This window comes from Balaenoptera acutorostrata, chromosome X, assembly GCF_949987535.1.
Source record: "Balaenoptera acutorostrata chromosome X, mBalAcu1.1, whole genome shotgun sequence".
Lineage (NCBI taxonomy): Eukaryota > Metazoa > Chordata > Mammalia > Artiodactyla > Balaenopteridae > Balaenoptera > Balaenoptera acutorostrata.
Window position 1 is genome coordinate 61,686,905 of NC_080085.1, and position 15,843 is coordinate 61,702,747.

The 15,843-nt window shown below is 40.2% G+C and overlaps 1 protein-coding gene and 1 non-coding gene across 3 annotated transcripts in view; one reads left to right on the plus strand and one right to left on the minus strand.

The window, feature by feature from the left end:
• The window catches only part of ITGB1BP2 (integrin subunit beta 1 binding protein 2), a 33,688-nt gene extending 20,289 nt beyond the window's left edge, over positions 1-13,399 (plus strand). For both annotated transcript variants that reach the window (XM_057537745.1, XM_057537746.1), the window contains one exon: positions 13,131-13,399. In XM_057537745.1, coding sequence (XP_057393728.1) covers positions 13,131-13,232 — 102 coding nt within the window. In that variant the 3' untranslated portion in view covers positions 13,233-13,399. The remainder of the gene's footprint in view (positions 1-13,130) is intronic.
• A 114-nt stretch (positions 13,400-13,513) lies between these two features.
• On the minus strand, positions 13,514-13,618 carry LOC114238114 (U6 spliceosomal RNA). Its single transcript, XR_003623531.2, has one exon. It is a non-coding gene; the product is annotated as a U6 spliceosomal RNA (small nuclear RNA).
• Between the last annotated feature and the right edge of the window lie 2,225 nt (positions 13,619-15,843).

Here is a 15,843-nt window from a genome sequence, read left to right on the forward strand (position 1 = left end):
ATTGGCATTTTTCATCAATTCTCAGTTATTTCTTTTCAAATACTGCTGCTCCACTGTTTTCTCTATTCTTTGCCTGAACTCCAATTAGACATCACCTGTAAGTATGGGGCTTTTATTTATTTATTTATTTACATTTTTATTTATTTATTTATTTTTGGCTGCTTTGTGTCTTTGTTGCTGCGCACGGGCTTTCTCTAGTTGCAGCGAGTGGGGGCTACTCTGTTGCGGTGTGCAGGCTTCTCATTGCGGTGGCTTCTCTTGTTGCGGAGCACAGGCTCTAGGCACACGGGCTTCGGTAGTTGTGGCACGCAGGCTGTAGAGCATACACTCAGTAGTTGTGGCGCACGGGCTTAATTGCTCTGCGGCATGTGGGATCTTCCCGGACCAGGGCTCAAACCCATGTCCCCTGCATTGGCAGGCAGATTCTTAACCACTGCGCCACCAGGGAAGTGCCCAGTATGGAGCTTTTAAAACTAAGGCCGTAGGCCACGAGGGATCAGATGACTTCAGAGCAAAAGTCTGCTCTAGCAATTACCCAGTAGAGTTGTAGTTATTCATTGTTTCCTCTGCTTTACTGCCCGTGCACCATATATGTGTATATGGACAGAGATATATATCTCCATACACACTTAAAATATGTCTTGAAATTCATTCCATATCAGTATATAATTTACCTCATTTCTTTCTTTCTATTTTTATTTTTTTTTAAGATTTTTTTTTGATGTGGACCATTTTTAAAGTCTTTATTGAATTTGTTACAATATTGCTTCTGTTTTAGTTTTTTGGCCACGAGGCATGTGGGATCTTAGCTCCCCGATCAGGGGCTGAACCCACACCCCCTGTATTGGAAGGTGAAGTCTTAACCACTAGACTGCCAGGGAAGTCCCCTCATTTCTTTCTTTTTATTGATTGAAGTATAACTTGCATATAGAAAAATGTACAAATCTGAAGTATATGTTTTTGTGTATGTATACATCTATGAAACCTCCCCCAAGTCAAAGTACAGAACATTTCCAGCACTACAGAGGCTAGCTCCTTGTGACCTCTCTCAGTCATTATTCAGTCCCAAGATTAACCACTTTCTGGCTTCTATAGTCATAGATTAGTTTTGCTTATATTTGAATTTCATATAAGTGGAGTCATACAGAGTGTGTACTCTTTTGCATCTGACTTCTTTCATTCAGCATCCTCTGTGAGCTTCATCTATTTTGAATATATCAGTAGTTTGTTCTTAGGAATTCCCTGGCGGCCCAGTGGTTAGGATTCCAGGCGTTCACTGCTGGGGGCCTGGGTTCAATTCCTGGTCAGGGAACTCAGATCCCTGCAAGCCACGCAGCGTGGCCAAAAAAAAAGAAAAAAAATATATATATATATGTATGTATATAGTTTGTTCTTTTTCATTGCTGTGTAGAAGTCTGCTTTCTTAAAATTAACTTCCATTTTATGGATCTATCATAATGTAGTTAACAAATCCTCTATTGATGGATATATAAATGGTTTTCAGTCTTTTGTTACTATAAATACTACTACACTGCATGTGTTTATTCATGCATCTTTGCCATTATGCATATCAGTAGGATAAAATCCTAGATGTGTAAGTGCTAAGTGAAATATTATGTGCATTATTAATTTTAATAGATTTTGCCAAATTGCCTTCCAAAGAGGATGTACTAATTTACAAATCCACCAACAGTATATTTAAGGGTCTGTTTCCCAACATCCTTGCCAACTAGTAACAATTTTTTTTTATTGAGGTATAGTCGATTTATAATATTATATTAGTTTCAGGTATATAATAGTGATTCAAAATTTTTATAGATTGTCACATTTAAATTATAAAATATTGGATATATTCCCTGTGCTGTACAGTATATCCCTGTAGCTTATTTATTTTATACTTATTAATTTGTGCCTCTTAATCCCCTACCCCTATTTTGCCCTTTCTCCTCCCTCTTCCCACTGGTAACCACTAGTTTGGTCTCTGTATCTGTGAGTCTGTTTCTGTTTTCTCATATTCATTCATTTATTTGATGTTTTAGATTCCACATATAAGTGATAACATACAGTATTTACCTTTCTCTGTCTGACTTATTTCACTAGGCATAATACCCGCCAGGTCCATCCATGTTGTTGCAAGTGGCAAAATTTAATTGTTTAACACATCTTCCTTATCCATTCATTTGTTGATGGACATGTAGCTTGCTTCTATGTTATGGCTATTGTAAATAATGTTGCTATGAACATTGGGGTGCATGTATCTTTTCAAATTAGTGTTTTTGTATTCTTTGGATATATGCCCAGGGGTGGAATTGCTGGATTGTATGGTAGTTCTATTTTCAGTTTTTTGAGGAATCTCCATACTGTTTTCCACAGTGGCTGCACCAATTTACATTCCCACCAACAGTGTACTAGGGATCTCTTTTCTCCATATCCTCACCAACACTTGTTATTTGTTGTCTCTGTGATGATAGCCATTCTGACAGGTGATATCTCATTGTGGTTTTGATTTTGCATTTCTTTGATGATGAGCAGTGTTGAGTATCTGTTGACCCTCTGTATGTCTTCTTTGGAAAAATATCTGTTCAGGTCTTCTGCCCACTTTTTAATCACGTTGTTTGTTTTTTGGTATTGAGCTGTATGAGGTATTTATATATTTGGGATATTAACGCCTAATCAGTCATATCATTTGCAAATATTTTTTCCCATTCAGTTGGCTGCCTTTTTGTTTTCTCGATGGTTTCTTTGTTGTGCAAAAGCTTTTAAGTCTAATGAGGTCCCATTTGTTTATTTTTGCTTTTGTTTCCTTTGCCTTAGTTGACAGATCCAAAGAAATATTGCTACAATTTATGTCAAAGAGAGTTCTGCCTATGCTCTCTTCCAGGAGTTTTATGGTTTCTGGTCTTATATTTAAGTCTTTAATCCATTTTGAGTTTATTTTTGTATATGTTATTAGAGAATGTTCTACTTTCATTCTTTTATGTGTAGCTGTCCAATTTTCCCAGCACCACTTATTGAAGAGACTGTGTTTTCTCCATTGTATATTCTTGCCTCCTTTGTCATAGATTAATTGACCATAGGTGCGTGGGTTTACTTATGGGCTCTCTATTCTGTTCCATTGATTTATTTGTCTGTTTTCATGCCATTACCATGCTGTTTTGTTTATTATAGCTTTGTAGTATAGTCTGAAGTCAGGGAGCGCGATTCTTCCAGTTCTGTTCTTCTTTCTCAAAGTTGTTTTGGCTATTTGGGATGTTTTGTTTTTCCATACAAATTTTAAAATTATGTGTTCTAGTTCTGTGATAAATGCCATGGGTATTTTGTTAGGGGTTGCACTGAATCTGTACATAATCTTGGGTAGTATGGTCATTTTAACTATTAATTCTTCCAATCCATTGACACAGTATGTCTTTCCATCTGTTTATGTCATCTTCAATTCATCAGTGTCTTATAGTTTTCTGAGTGCAGGTCTTTTACCTCCTTAGTTAGATTTATTCCTAGGTATTTTCTTCTTTTTGATGCAATTGTAAATGGTATTGTTTCCTTAATTTCTCTTTCTGATAATTTGTTGTTAGTGTATAGAAATGCAACAGATTTCTGTGTATTAATTTGGTATCCTACAACTTTACCAAATTCATTTATGAGCTCTAGTAGTTTTCTGGTGGTGTCTTTAGGATTTACTATGTATAGTATCATGCGATCTGTAAAAAATGACAATTTTCCTTCCTTTCTAATTTGGATGCCTTTTATTTCTTTTTCTTGTCTGATTGCTGTGGATAGGACTTCCAATACTGTGCTGATAAAAGTGGCAAGAGTGGGAATCCTTGTCTTGTTCCTGACTTTAGAGGAAATGCTTTCTGCATTTCACCATTCAGTATGATGTTAGCTGTGGGCTTATGGCCTTTATTATGTTGAGGTATGTTCCCTCTATACCTACTTTTTTTTTTTTTGGCTGTGCTGCATGGCTTGTGGGATCTTAGTTCCCCAACCAGGGATTGAACCTGGGCCCTCAGCAGTGAAAGTGCAGAGTCCTGACCACTGGATCGCCATGGAATTCCCCTTTTTTTTAATATACCCACTTTTTGTGGAGAGTTTATTTTTATCATAAATGGATGTGGAATTTTATCAAAAGCTTTTTCTGCATCTTTTGAGATGATCATAAGATTTTTATTCTTCAGTTTGTTAATGTGGTGTATCACACCGATTTATTTGTGGATATTGAACCATCCTCACACACCTGGGATAAATCCCACTTGATCATGATGTATGATCCTCTAATGTATTGTTGGATTTGGTTGGCTACTATTTTGTTGAGGATATTTACATCTAAGTTCATCAATGATAGTGGCCTATAATTCTTTTTTGTGATATCCTTGTCTAGTTTTTGTATCAGTGTGATGCTGGCCTCATAGAATGAATTCAGAAGTGTTCCTTCCACTGCAATTTCTTGGAATAGTTTGAGAAGGATAGGTATTAACTCTTCTTTAGATATTTGGTAGAATTCACCTGTGAAGCCATCTGGTCCTGGACTTTTGTTTTTGGGGAGATTTTTTATTATTATTACTGATTCAGTTTCATTACTGGCCATTGGTCTGTTCATATTTTCTATTTCTTCCTGGTTCAGTCTTGGGAGAGTGTACATTTCTAGGAATGTGTCCATTTCTTCTAGGTTGTCCATTTTATTGGCATATAGTTGTTTGTAGTAATCTCTTATGATCCTTTTTGTTCCTGTGGTGCTGGTTGTACCTTCTCCTTTTTCATTTCTGATTTTATTGATTAGGACCCCCTTTTTTTAAAATGTATTTATTTGGTTTTTTTTTTTTGGCTATGTTGGGTCGTCGTTGCTGTGCGCAGGCTTTCTCTAGTTGCAGTGAGCAGGGGCTACTCTTTGTCGTGGTGCGCGGGCTTCCCATTGCAGTGGCTTCTCTTGTTGCAGAGAACGGGCTCTAGGCACGTAGGCTTCAGTAGTTGTGGCACGTGGGCTCAGTCATTGTGGCTTGCGGGCTCTTGAGCACAGGCTCAGTAGTTGTGGTGCACAGGCTTAGCTGCTCCGCGGCATATGGGATCTTACCGGGCCAGGGCTCGAACCGGTGTCCCTTGCATTGGCAGGCAGATTCTTAACCACTGCACCACCAGGGAAGCCCAGGACCCGTTTTTTTCCTGATGAGTCTGGCTAAAGGTTTATCAATTTCATTTATCTTTTCAAAGAACTAACTCTTTCTTTTATGGCAAGTTTGTAGGGTACAATTTTATTTTTTTAATTAAAATTTTTTTTTAATTTAATTTTATTTATTTTTTTATACAGCAGGTTCTTATTAGTTATCTATTTTATACATATTAGTGTATATATGTCAGTCCCAATCTCCCAATTCATCCCACCCCACCCCCACTTTCCTCCCTTTGTGTCCATACGTTTGTTCTCTACATCTGTGTCTCTATTTCTGCCTTGCAAACTGGTTCATCTGTACCATTTTTCTAGGTTCCATGTATATGCATTAATATATGATATTTGTTTTTCTCTTTCTGACTTACTTCACTCTGTATGACAGTCTCTAGGTCCATCCACATCTCTACAAATTACCCAATTTCGTTCCTTTTTATGGCTGAGTAATATTCCATTGTATATATGTACCACAACTTCTTTATCCATTTGTCCGTTGACGGGCATTTAGGTTGCTTCCATGACCTGGCTACTGTAAATAGTGCTGCAATGAATATTGAAGTGCATGTGTCTTTTTGAATTATGGTTTTCTCTGGGTATATGCCCAGTAGTGGGATTGCTGGGTCATATGGTAATTCTATTTTTAGTTTTTTAAGGAACCTCCATATTGTTCTCCATAGTGGCTGTATCAATTTACATTCCCACCAACAGTGCAAGAGGGTTCCCTTTTCTCCACACCCTCTCCAGCATCTGTTGTTTGTAGATTTTCTGATGATGCCCATTCTAACTGGTGTGAGGTGATACCTCATTGTAGTTTTTTATTTATTTATTTATTATTTGGTGCACCAGCTCCTTAGTTGCGGCACGTGTGCTCCTTTAGTTGTGGCATGCAAACTCTTAGTTGCAGCATGCATGTGGGATCTAGTTCCCTGACCAGGGATCGAAGCCAGGCCCCCTGCATTGTGAGCATGGAGTCTTAACCACTGCGCCACCAGGGAAGTCCCTCATTGTATTTTTGATTTGCATTTCTCTAATAATTAGCGATGTTGAGCATCTTTTCATGTGCCTCTTGGCCATCTGTGTGTCTTCTTTGGAGAGATGTCTATTTAGGTCTTCTGCCCATTTTTTGATTGGGTTTTTTGTTTTTTTAATATTGAGCTGCATGAGCTGTTTATATATTTTGGAGATTAATCCTTTGTCCGTTGATTCATTTGCAAATATTTTCTCCCATTCTGAGGGTTGTCTTTTTGTCTTGTTTATAGTTTCCTTTGCTGTGCAAAAGCTTTTAAGTTTCATTAGGTCCCATTTGTTTATTTTTGTTTTTATTCAAAGAACTAACTCTTAGTTTCATTGATCTTTTCCATTGTTTTTTTTAGTCACTATTTCATTTCTTTCTCTCTGATCTTTATGATTTCTTTCCTTCTACTAAATTTGGGTTTTGTTTGTTCTTATTTTTCTAGTTCATTTAGGTGTAAGATTTGGTTGTTTATTTGAGATTTTTCTCATTTCCTGAGGTAAGCTTGTATCGCTGTAAACTTCCCTCTTAGAACTACTTTTGCTGTGTCCCATAGATTTTGGATCATTGTATTTTCATTTTCATTTGTCTCCAGGTATTGATATTTCTAAAATTTCTTCCTTGATTTTTTCAGTGATCCATTGGTTTGTTTAGTAGCATATTGTTTAGTTTCCATGTGTTTGTGGTTTTTTGCAATTTTTTTTCTTGTAGTTATTTCTAGACTCATAGTGTTGTGGTTGGAAAAGACACTTGATATGATTTCAGTTTTCTTAAATGTATTGAAACTTGTTTTGCAGCCTAGCATATGATCTCTTCTGGGGAACGTTCCATGTGCACTAGAAAAGAATGTATATTCTGCTGTTTTTGGATGGAATGTACTATATACGTCTATTAAGTCCATTTAGACTAATGTTTCATTTAAGGCCAGAATTTCCTTACAGATTTTCTGTCTAGATGATCTGTCCATTGATGTAAGTGGGGTGTTAAAATCACCTAGTACTGTGTTGCTGTCAATCTCTCCCTTTATGTCTGTTAATATTTGCTTTATGTATTTAGGTTCTCCTATGTTCGATGCATATATATTTACAATTGTTGTATCTTCTTAGAATGATCCCTTAATCATGATGTAACATCCTTCTTTGTCTCTTGTACAGTCTTTGTTTTAAAGTCTATTTTGTCTGATATAAGTATTGCTACCCCAGCTTTCTTTTGATTTCCATTTGCATGAATACCTTTTTCCATCCCCTCACTTTCAGTCTGTGTGTGTCTTTAGATCTGAAGTGTGTCTCTTATAGGCAGTGTATATATGGGTCTTGTCTTTGTATCCATTCAGCCACACTATGTCATTTTTTAAAAGTATTTATTTATTTATTTATTTGGCTGTGCTGGGTCTTAGTTGTGGCACGCGGGATCTAGTTCCCTGACCAGGGATCAAACCCAGCCCCTTGCATTGGGAGTGTGCGGAGTCTTAACCACTGGACCACCAGGGAAGTCCCCACTCTATGTCTTTTTTTTTATATATAAATTTATTTATTTTATTTATTTATTTTTGGCTGTGTTGGGTCTTCGTTGTGGCACGTGGGCTTTTCATTGCGGTGGCTTCTCTTGTTGCGGAGTATGGGCTCTAGGCGCGCGGGCTTCAGTAGTTGTGGCTCGAGGGCTCTAGAGCGCAAGCTCAGTAGTTGTGGCGCACGGGCTTAGTTGCTCCGTGGCATGTGGGATCTTCCCGGACTAGGGCTCGAACCTGTGTCCCCTGCATTGGCAGGCGGATTCTTAACCACTGCACCACCAGGGAAGTCCCTCTCTATGTCTTTTGATTGGAACATTTAGTCCACTTCCATTTAAAGTAATTATTGATAGGTATGTACCTATTTCCATTTTGCTAATTATTTGGGCGTTGTTTTTGTAATTTTTTTTAATCCTTTCTTCTTCTTTGGTTCTCTTCCCTTGTAATTTGGTGACTATCTTTAGTGTTAGTTTGGATGATTCCTTTCTCTTTTTGTGTGTGTCTCTATTACAGATTTTTAGTTTGTGGTTACCATCAGATATATATTTATATATATATATATATATATATATATATATATATATCTCAATGTACATACACATATATGTGATTACTTTAAGCTGCTTATCTCTTAATTGCAAATGCATTTTAACAGCCCTGCATTTTTACTCCCTTCTCCCTATTATTACATTTTTGACGTCGTATTTTACATCTTTTTGTCTTGTGTAGTCTTTAATGACTTACTGTGGATATAGATTATTTTAGTACTTTTATTTTAAAACTTTCCTACAGCTTTGTACATGGATGATTTACTACCTTTACTATATTTGTCTTTATCAGTGAGTTTTTCCCTTTAGTAATTTTCATGTTTCTAGCTGTGGCCTTTTCTTTTTCACTTAGAGAAGTCCCTTTAACATTTCTTGTAAAGCTGGCTTGGTAGTGCTGAATTCAGTTAGCTTTTGCCTATCTGTAAAACTTTTGCTCTCTCCATCAAATCTGAATGAAAGCCTTGCTGGGTAGAGTATTCTTGGTTGTAGGTTTTTCCTTTTCTTCACTTTAAATGTATTGTGCCACTCCCTTCTCGCCTGAAAGGTCTCTGCTGAAAAGTTAGCTGATAGATTTATGGAAATTCCTTTGTATGGTATTTGTTACTTTTCCCTTGCTGTCTTTAATATTCTATCTTTATCTTTAATTTTTGCCATCTTAATTACAATGTGTCTTGGTGTGGTCCTCTTTGGGTTGATCCTGTTTAGGACCCTGTGCTTCCTGGACCTGGATATCTGTTTCCTTTCCCTGGATAGGGAAGTTTTCAGCTATTATGTCTTCTAGATATGTTCTCTGTTCCTTTCTCTCTCTCTTCTCCTCCTGGGACCCCTGTAATGTGAATGTTAGTATGCTTGATGTTGTTTCAGAGATCTCTTAAACTGTCCTCATTTCTTTTAATTCTTTTTTCTGTTCCACTTCAGTGATTTCCCCTACTCTATCTTCCAGCTTGCTGATCCATTCATCTGTATCATTTAGTCTACTGTTAATTCCTTTTAGTGTATTTTTCATCTCACTTGTATTCTTCATCTGTTTGGTTCTTCTTTATATTTTCTAACTCTTTGTTAAAAACTTCTAACTTCTCACTCTCTTCATCTATTCTTATCCTGAGTTCTTTGATCATCTTTACGATCAATACCTTGAACTCTTTATTGGATAGATTGCCTATCTAGCTCCATTTCACTTAGTTTTTCTTCTGGGGTTTTATATTGTTCCTTCATCTGGAACATGTTCCTCTGTCACCTCATTCTGCCTAACTTGCTGTTTTTATGTCTATGTATCTGGTAGGTTGGTTATGTTTCCTAACCTTGGAGAAGTGGCCTTTTGTAGGAGACATCCTATGTGTCCCAGCAGCACACCTCCCTGTTATCACCAGAGCTATATGCTCTAGGGGTGCCCCCTATGTTGGCTGGGTGGGTCCTTCTGTTATGGTGGGCTGACTACTGTGGGTGGTCTCATAGGCATGGCTCACCCCTGGTTTGGTTGGTTGTCAGGCCCTGCATTGCATGGAGGCTACCAGCTGCTGGTTGGCAGGGCCAGGTCATGAGATCCTGGCTGAGGGACCCTGGGGGGGGGTCCCAGGCTAGTGCTTTCTCACTGGTGGGCAGAACCTTGTTCTAGGGTGGGTGGTTGTGGGGCTGGAGTTCCTGGATCTATTGTTGGCCTCCTGGTGAGTGGGGCTGGTTCCTGACATTGCTGGCTGCAGGTTCCCAGGTGTCCCAATGCTGGTACTGGCCCATTGGTGAATAGGGCTAGATCCTGGGGTGGCTGGCTGAGGAGTCCAAGGCATCTTAGAGCTGGTGTTGGCCTGCTAGTAGGTGTGGCTAGGGCCCAGGGGGTCCCAGGGCTAGTGCCAGCTCACTGGTATGTGGAGCCAGGTCTTGGTGTCTCCGGCTTCAGGGTCCTGTGTGTCATGAAGCTGGTGTCAGCCCACTGGCATGGATTTCAGGGCCACTGGCTGAGGAGCCCAAGGTGTCCCAGAGCTGGAGTTGGTCTGCTGGTGGGAAGGGTCATGGTCTGTGGGGTTCCCAGGGCTGCTCTCTGCCTGCTGGTGTTTCAGCTGGGTACTGACAAGGCAGGCTTTTGTGATCCTGGGGCTGGTGTCCACCCATTGGTTGGTGGGGTTTGAGTCCAGGAGATCTCGCCACTGGTGCCCACTCACCAGTGGGTGAAGCTGGGTCCTGGGGCTAGTGCCAGCCCACTGGTGGGTAGAACCAGGTCCTGGGGTCTCTGGCTGAAGGGCCCAGGGGTCCCAGAGCTGGAGTCTGACCACTAGTAGGTGAGGCCAGTTCTTGACATGGCTGCAGGGTCTGGGGTGTCCTGAAGCTTGTGTCAGCCCACTGGTGATTGAGGATGGATCCTAGAGCAGCTGGCTGAGGGCCTCAAGATGTCTCAGAGCTGGTGTTGGCCTGCTGGTGGGTGAGGGCGTGGCCCAGTGGGTCCCAGGGCTAGTGCCAGCCTGCTGGTGGGTGGTCTGAGTCCTGCCAGTGCAGGCTGTGGGGCTGCAGTTGTCCTTGGGCAGGTGTCTGCCCACTGGTGGGTGAGACTGCTTCCAAGGCTAGAGATTGCTCACTGGTGGGTGGGTCCAGGTCCCAGGGTGTCCTAAGGATGGTGCCTGCCCACTGGTGGGTGAGACTGCTTCCAAGGCTAGAGATTGCTCACTGGTGGGTGGGTCCAGGTCCCAGGGTGTCCTAAGGCTGGTGCCTGCCCACTGGTAGGCAGAGCTGGGTCCTGGGGTCTCTAGCTGCAGGCCCCTGGGGGTCCTGGGTCTAGTGCCTGTGCTCTGGTGTATGGGGCTGGGTCCTGGGCCCTCTGTTGATAGGGCTGTGTCCAGGGGAAGCTGTGGGCTCAGGGGGTCTTAAGGCAGCTTGCCTGATGGTGGGCGGGGCTGTCACTGCCTGGCTAGTTGCTTGGCCTGAAGCATCCCAGTATGGGTGCCTATAGGCTGATGGGCAGGGGCGGGGCTGGGTCCCCAGGCTAATAAACTATAGGGAGTATTCCAAAATGGCGCTTGCCAGCACCAGTGTCTGTGTCCCCAGGGTGACCTCCAGTTGCCTCCTGCCTCTCTGGGAGACTCTCCAAGATCAGCAGGTGGGTCTGACCCAGGCTCCTTTCAAATTACTGCTGCAGCCCTGGGTCCTGGAGTGTGTGAGATTTTGTGTGCACCCTTTAAGAATGGAATCTCTGTCTCCCACAGCCTTCTGGCTCCACTGAAAGTAAGCCCCACTGGCCTTCAAAGCCAAACTTTCTGGGGGATCATCTTCCTGATGCTGGACATTTGGGCTGGGGAGCCTGATGTGGGGCTCAGACCGCTTTCTCCATGGGGAGAACCTCTGCAATTGTAGTTATTCTCCCATCTGTGGGTTGCCCACCCTGGGGTGTGGGTCTTGACTATACTGTGAGTCTGCCCCTCCTACTCATCTCACTGTGGTTCCTTTTTTATGTCTTTAGTTGTAGAAGATCTTTTCTGCTAGATTCTGGTCTTTCTCATCAATAGTTGCTCTGTAAATAGTTGTAATTTTGGTGTGGCTGTGAGAGGAAGTGAGCTCAGAGTCCTCCTACTATGCCATCTTGACCAATAAAACTATTTAAAAAAATGTATATATATATATTTATTTATTTTTATGGCTGTGTTGGGTCTTCATTTCTGTGCGAGGGCTTTCTCTAGTTGTGGCAAGTGGGGGCCACTCTTCATCGCGGTGCACGGGCCTCTCACTATCGCGGCCTCTCTTGTTGCGGAGCACAGGCTCCAGACGCACAGGCTCAGTAATTGTGGCTCACGGGCCCAGCTGCTCCGCGGCATGTGGGATCTTCCCAGACCAGGGCTCGAACCCGTGTCCCCTGCATTGGCAGGCAGATTCTCAACCACTGCACCACCAGGGAAGCCCTAAAAAATATTTTTATCTTTGATAATCTGACAGGTAAAGAATAGAAACCTATAACTAATAAATATTTTTGTTTTTTAACTAAAAATACATGCACATGGTAAAAAACAACTCAAGCAATATAAAAGGATATACAATTAAAGTTATATATTACCCCTATTCCTTAGTTCCCTTGGTTCCCTTTCCAGAGAACCCCACTGTCAGTTTCTTGTTTATCCTCCAGATATATTCTATGCAAACCATGGATATACAAGTATAAATGGGTATATATGTGTGTGTGCACATGTGTTTGGATATCTATCTGTCTGGTTATTGATGAAAATGGGAGTTTATCATACTTTTTTCACTTAAAATATATCATATCCATATATCCATTTCGTCTCTCTTTTTGTCACAAATGGTAGCAGGCTATTCACTCTGCTTTTTTCGCTTAATATATTTTTGAGATTGTGTCATATCAATACATTTACATCTGCCTTATTCTTTTGTATGGCTACATCATAATTTATTTAACCAGTGCCAGGCATTTTGGTTGTTTCCAATATCCTGTTATTATAAACGATCTCCCTGAACATACTTATTTGTACACATGGGTCAGCATATTTTTAGGATAAATTCCTAGAAGTATGGTTGCTGTATCAAAGTATATAGTGGTTGATGTTATTCTCTGCCCAACATCCATTCCATATCTTCCCCATTGTTTAGCAGTCATAAAGTTTGAAGGGGGTAGAATTGATCTCACTCCCAGCTTCTGGAGGGGGTACACCACACATGTAACCCAATCAGGGTAAGTCCATCCCCCATGCCTCAGTTATTGGTTCAAGCAACCCAGGCCTTAGCCAATCAATGTACACTATTGTCCTGTCAAGGGGAAATTTCAGGAATGGGCCAATGATGCAAGTCAGTGAAATGTTAGAGGATATTTTTTGAAGTATTTGGGGGAAGAAGGGTTTTTTTTGTTTTTGTCTTTCTTTGCTCTTCTGAGAGAGAACAAAAGCCAGCTTTGTCTCTTCTTTTGGACAGTATGGTGTAGCTGATATGAAGACTTCAAGTGCTGCAGCCCTTTTGCTACCAAGAAGGGAGTCAGATTTACAGTGGAGCTCACACTTTGGACGACTGAACTGACAGATGGAAGGAAATTAGGTCCTTGGTGATATTGTTGATCCACAAAATCAAACCAATTTCAAAGCTCACTTATCCCCTGGAATTTGCAGTTATTTGAACTGATAAATCCTCTTTATTGTTTAAGCCTATTGGAGTTGGGTTTTCTGTTACTTACCAATAAAAAGACATATGTACTTAAAATTTCTTTTCTTTTTTAAAAAATTTTTATTGGAGTATAATTGATTTACAATGTTGTGTTAGTTTCAGGTGTACAGCAAAGTGATTCAGTTATACATACATTCAAAAATATGGAACGCTTCACGAATTTGCGTATCATCCTTGCGCAGGGGCCATGCTAATCTTTTGTATCATTCCAATTTTAGTATGTGTGCTGCCAAAGTGAGCACACTTTAAAATTTTTTTGATAAGTTGCCTTACAAAAAATATACCAATTTACAATCCAACAACAAAATATGAGAGTATTTCTCTGCAGCCTCGCCAAAACAATATATTATCAAACTTTCTGATATTGCCATCTTTATAGGAAAAGAGAGGTATCTTAACACAATCTTTTTATCATGAGTAGGGTTAAGCTTTTTTTGGTTTGTTTATTTTTGTTTTGGCTGCGCCGTGTGGCATGCGGATCTTACTTCCCCAACCAGGGATCGAACACGTGCCCCCTGCAGTGGAAGTGCAGAGTCCTAACCGCTGGACCACCAGGGAATTCCCTAAGCTTTCTAATATACTTAGAGGTCACATATATTTCTTTCCGTGTGTGTGTGTGTGTGTGTGTGTGTATTGTTCATGTCCTTTGCCTAGTTTTCTATTTCTATTTCTCTTTTTTATTGCTTTGTAAAAGCTGTTTGTGTCCTAGGTAAATCAGGCCTTTGTTATGTGGGTTGAAATATATTTTCTGAATTTCTCCTTTGGCCTTTGATTTTCTTTTTGCATTTTTTATGGCAAAATATATATAACACAAAATTTACCGTTTTAAAGTGTACAATTCATTGGCATTAAGTACATTCACAATGTTGTATAATCTTCACCACTATTTATTTCTAGAACTTTTTCATCATCCCAAAGAGAAATTCTGTACCTATTAAACAGTAATTCTCCATTGTCCCTTCCCAACAGCCCTGGTAAACTCTATTCTACTTTTTGTCTTTTTTTAAATATAAATTTATTTATCTTTATTTTTGGCTGCATTGGGTCTTCGTTGCTGCACGCGGGCTTTCTCTAGTTGCGGCGAGCGGGGGCTACTCTGGGTTGCAGTGCGCGGGCTTCTTGTTGCGGTGGCTTCTCTTGTTGTGGAGCACAGGCTCTAGGCACGCAGGCTTCAGTAGTTGTGGCATGTGGGTTCAGTAGTTGTGGCTTGCAGGCTCTAGAGTGCAGGCTCAGTAGTTGTGGTGCATGGGCTTAGTTGTTCCACGGCATGTGGGATCTTCCCGGACCAGGGCTTGAACCCGTGTCCCCTGCATTGGCAGGCGGATTCCTAACCACTGCGCCACCAGGGAAGCCCCCTTTTTGTCTTTATGAATTTGCCTATTGTACCTACCTTATATGAGTGTAATTGTACAATATTTGAACTTTTCTGTCTCATTTCATTTAGCATAATGTTTTCAAGATTCATATTTATTGTAGCATATATCAGAATGTTATTCCTTTGTATGGCTGAATAATATTCCATTGCATGTATATACCAAATTTTATTTATCCATTCATCTGTTGATGGACACTTGGGTCATTTCTACCTTTTGGCTATTGTGAATAATGCTACTGTGAACATTGGTGTACAAGTATCTGTTTGCGTCCCTGCTTTCAATTTCTTTGGGAGTGGAGTTTTTGTATCATATGGTAATTCTATGTTTAACTTTCTGAGAAACCACCAAACTATTTCCCACAGTAGCTGCAAACATTTTTACCTTTCCACCAGCAATGTACAAAAGTTCCAATTTCCTTTTTAAAAAATTATTTAAACTAAAAAAACCCAAAAGTTCACGCATTTCTCCCACCCCTACTCCCCACCTCTTGAAACCCCTCTTTGCCTCTTGCAACCACCAGTCTGGTCTCTGTATCTGTAAGCTTGGAGATTGTTGTTGTTGTTATTGTTTTCAGATTCCACATATGAGAGAGATAATACAGTATTTGTCTTTCTCTGTATGACTTATTTCACTTAGCATAATGCCCTCAAGATCCATCCATGTTGTTGCAAATTGCAAGATTTCATTCTCTTTAATGACTGAATAATACATATTTCTTTATCCATTCATCCATTGATGGACAGTTACATTGTTTCCATATCTGAGCTATTGTAAATAATGCTGCAATGAACATGGGGGTGCATATATCTTTTCAAATTAGTATTTTGGGGTTTTTTTGGATAACTACCCAGAAGTGGAACTGCTGGATCATATGGTAGTCCTATTTTTAATTTTTTGAGGAACCTCCATACTGTTTTACATAGTGGTTGCATCAATTTACATTCCTACCAACACTGCGCAAGTGTTCCCTTTTCTCCACATCTTTGCCAACAATTGTTATTTCTTGGGTTGTTTGTGTGTGTTTGTTTTTTTATTTGTAATAGTCATTTTAACAAGTGTGAGGTGATATCTCACTGTGGATTTGATTTGCA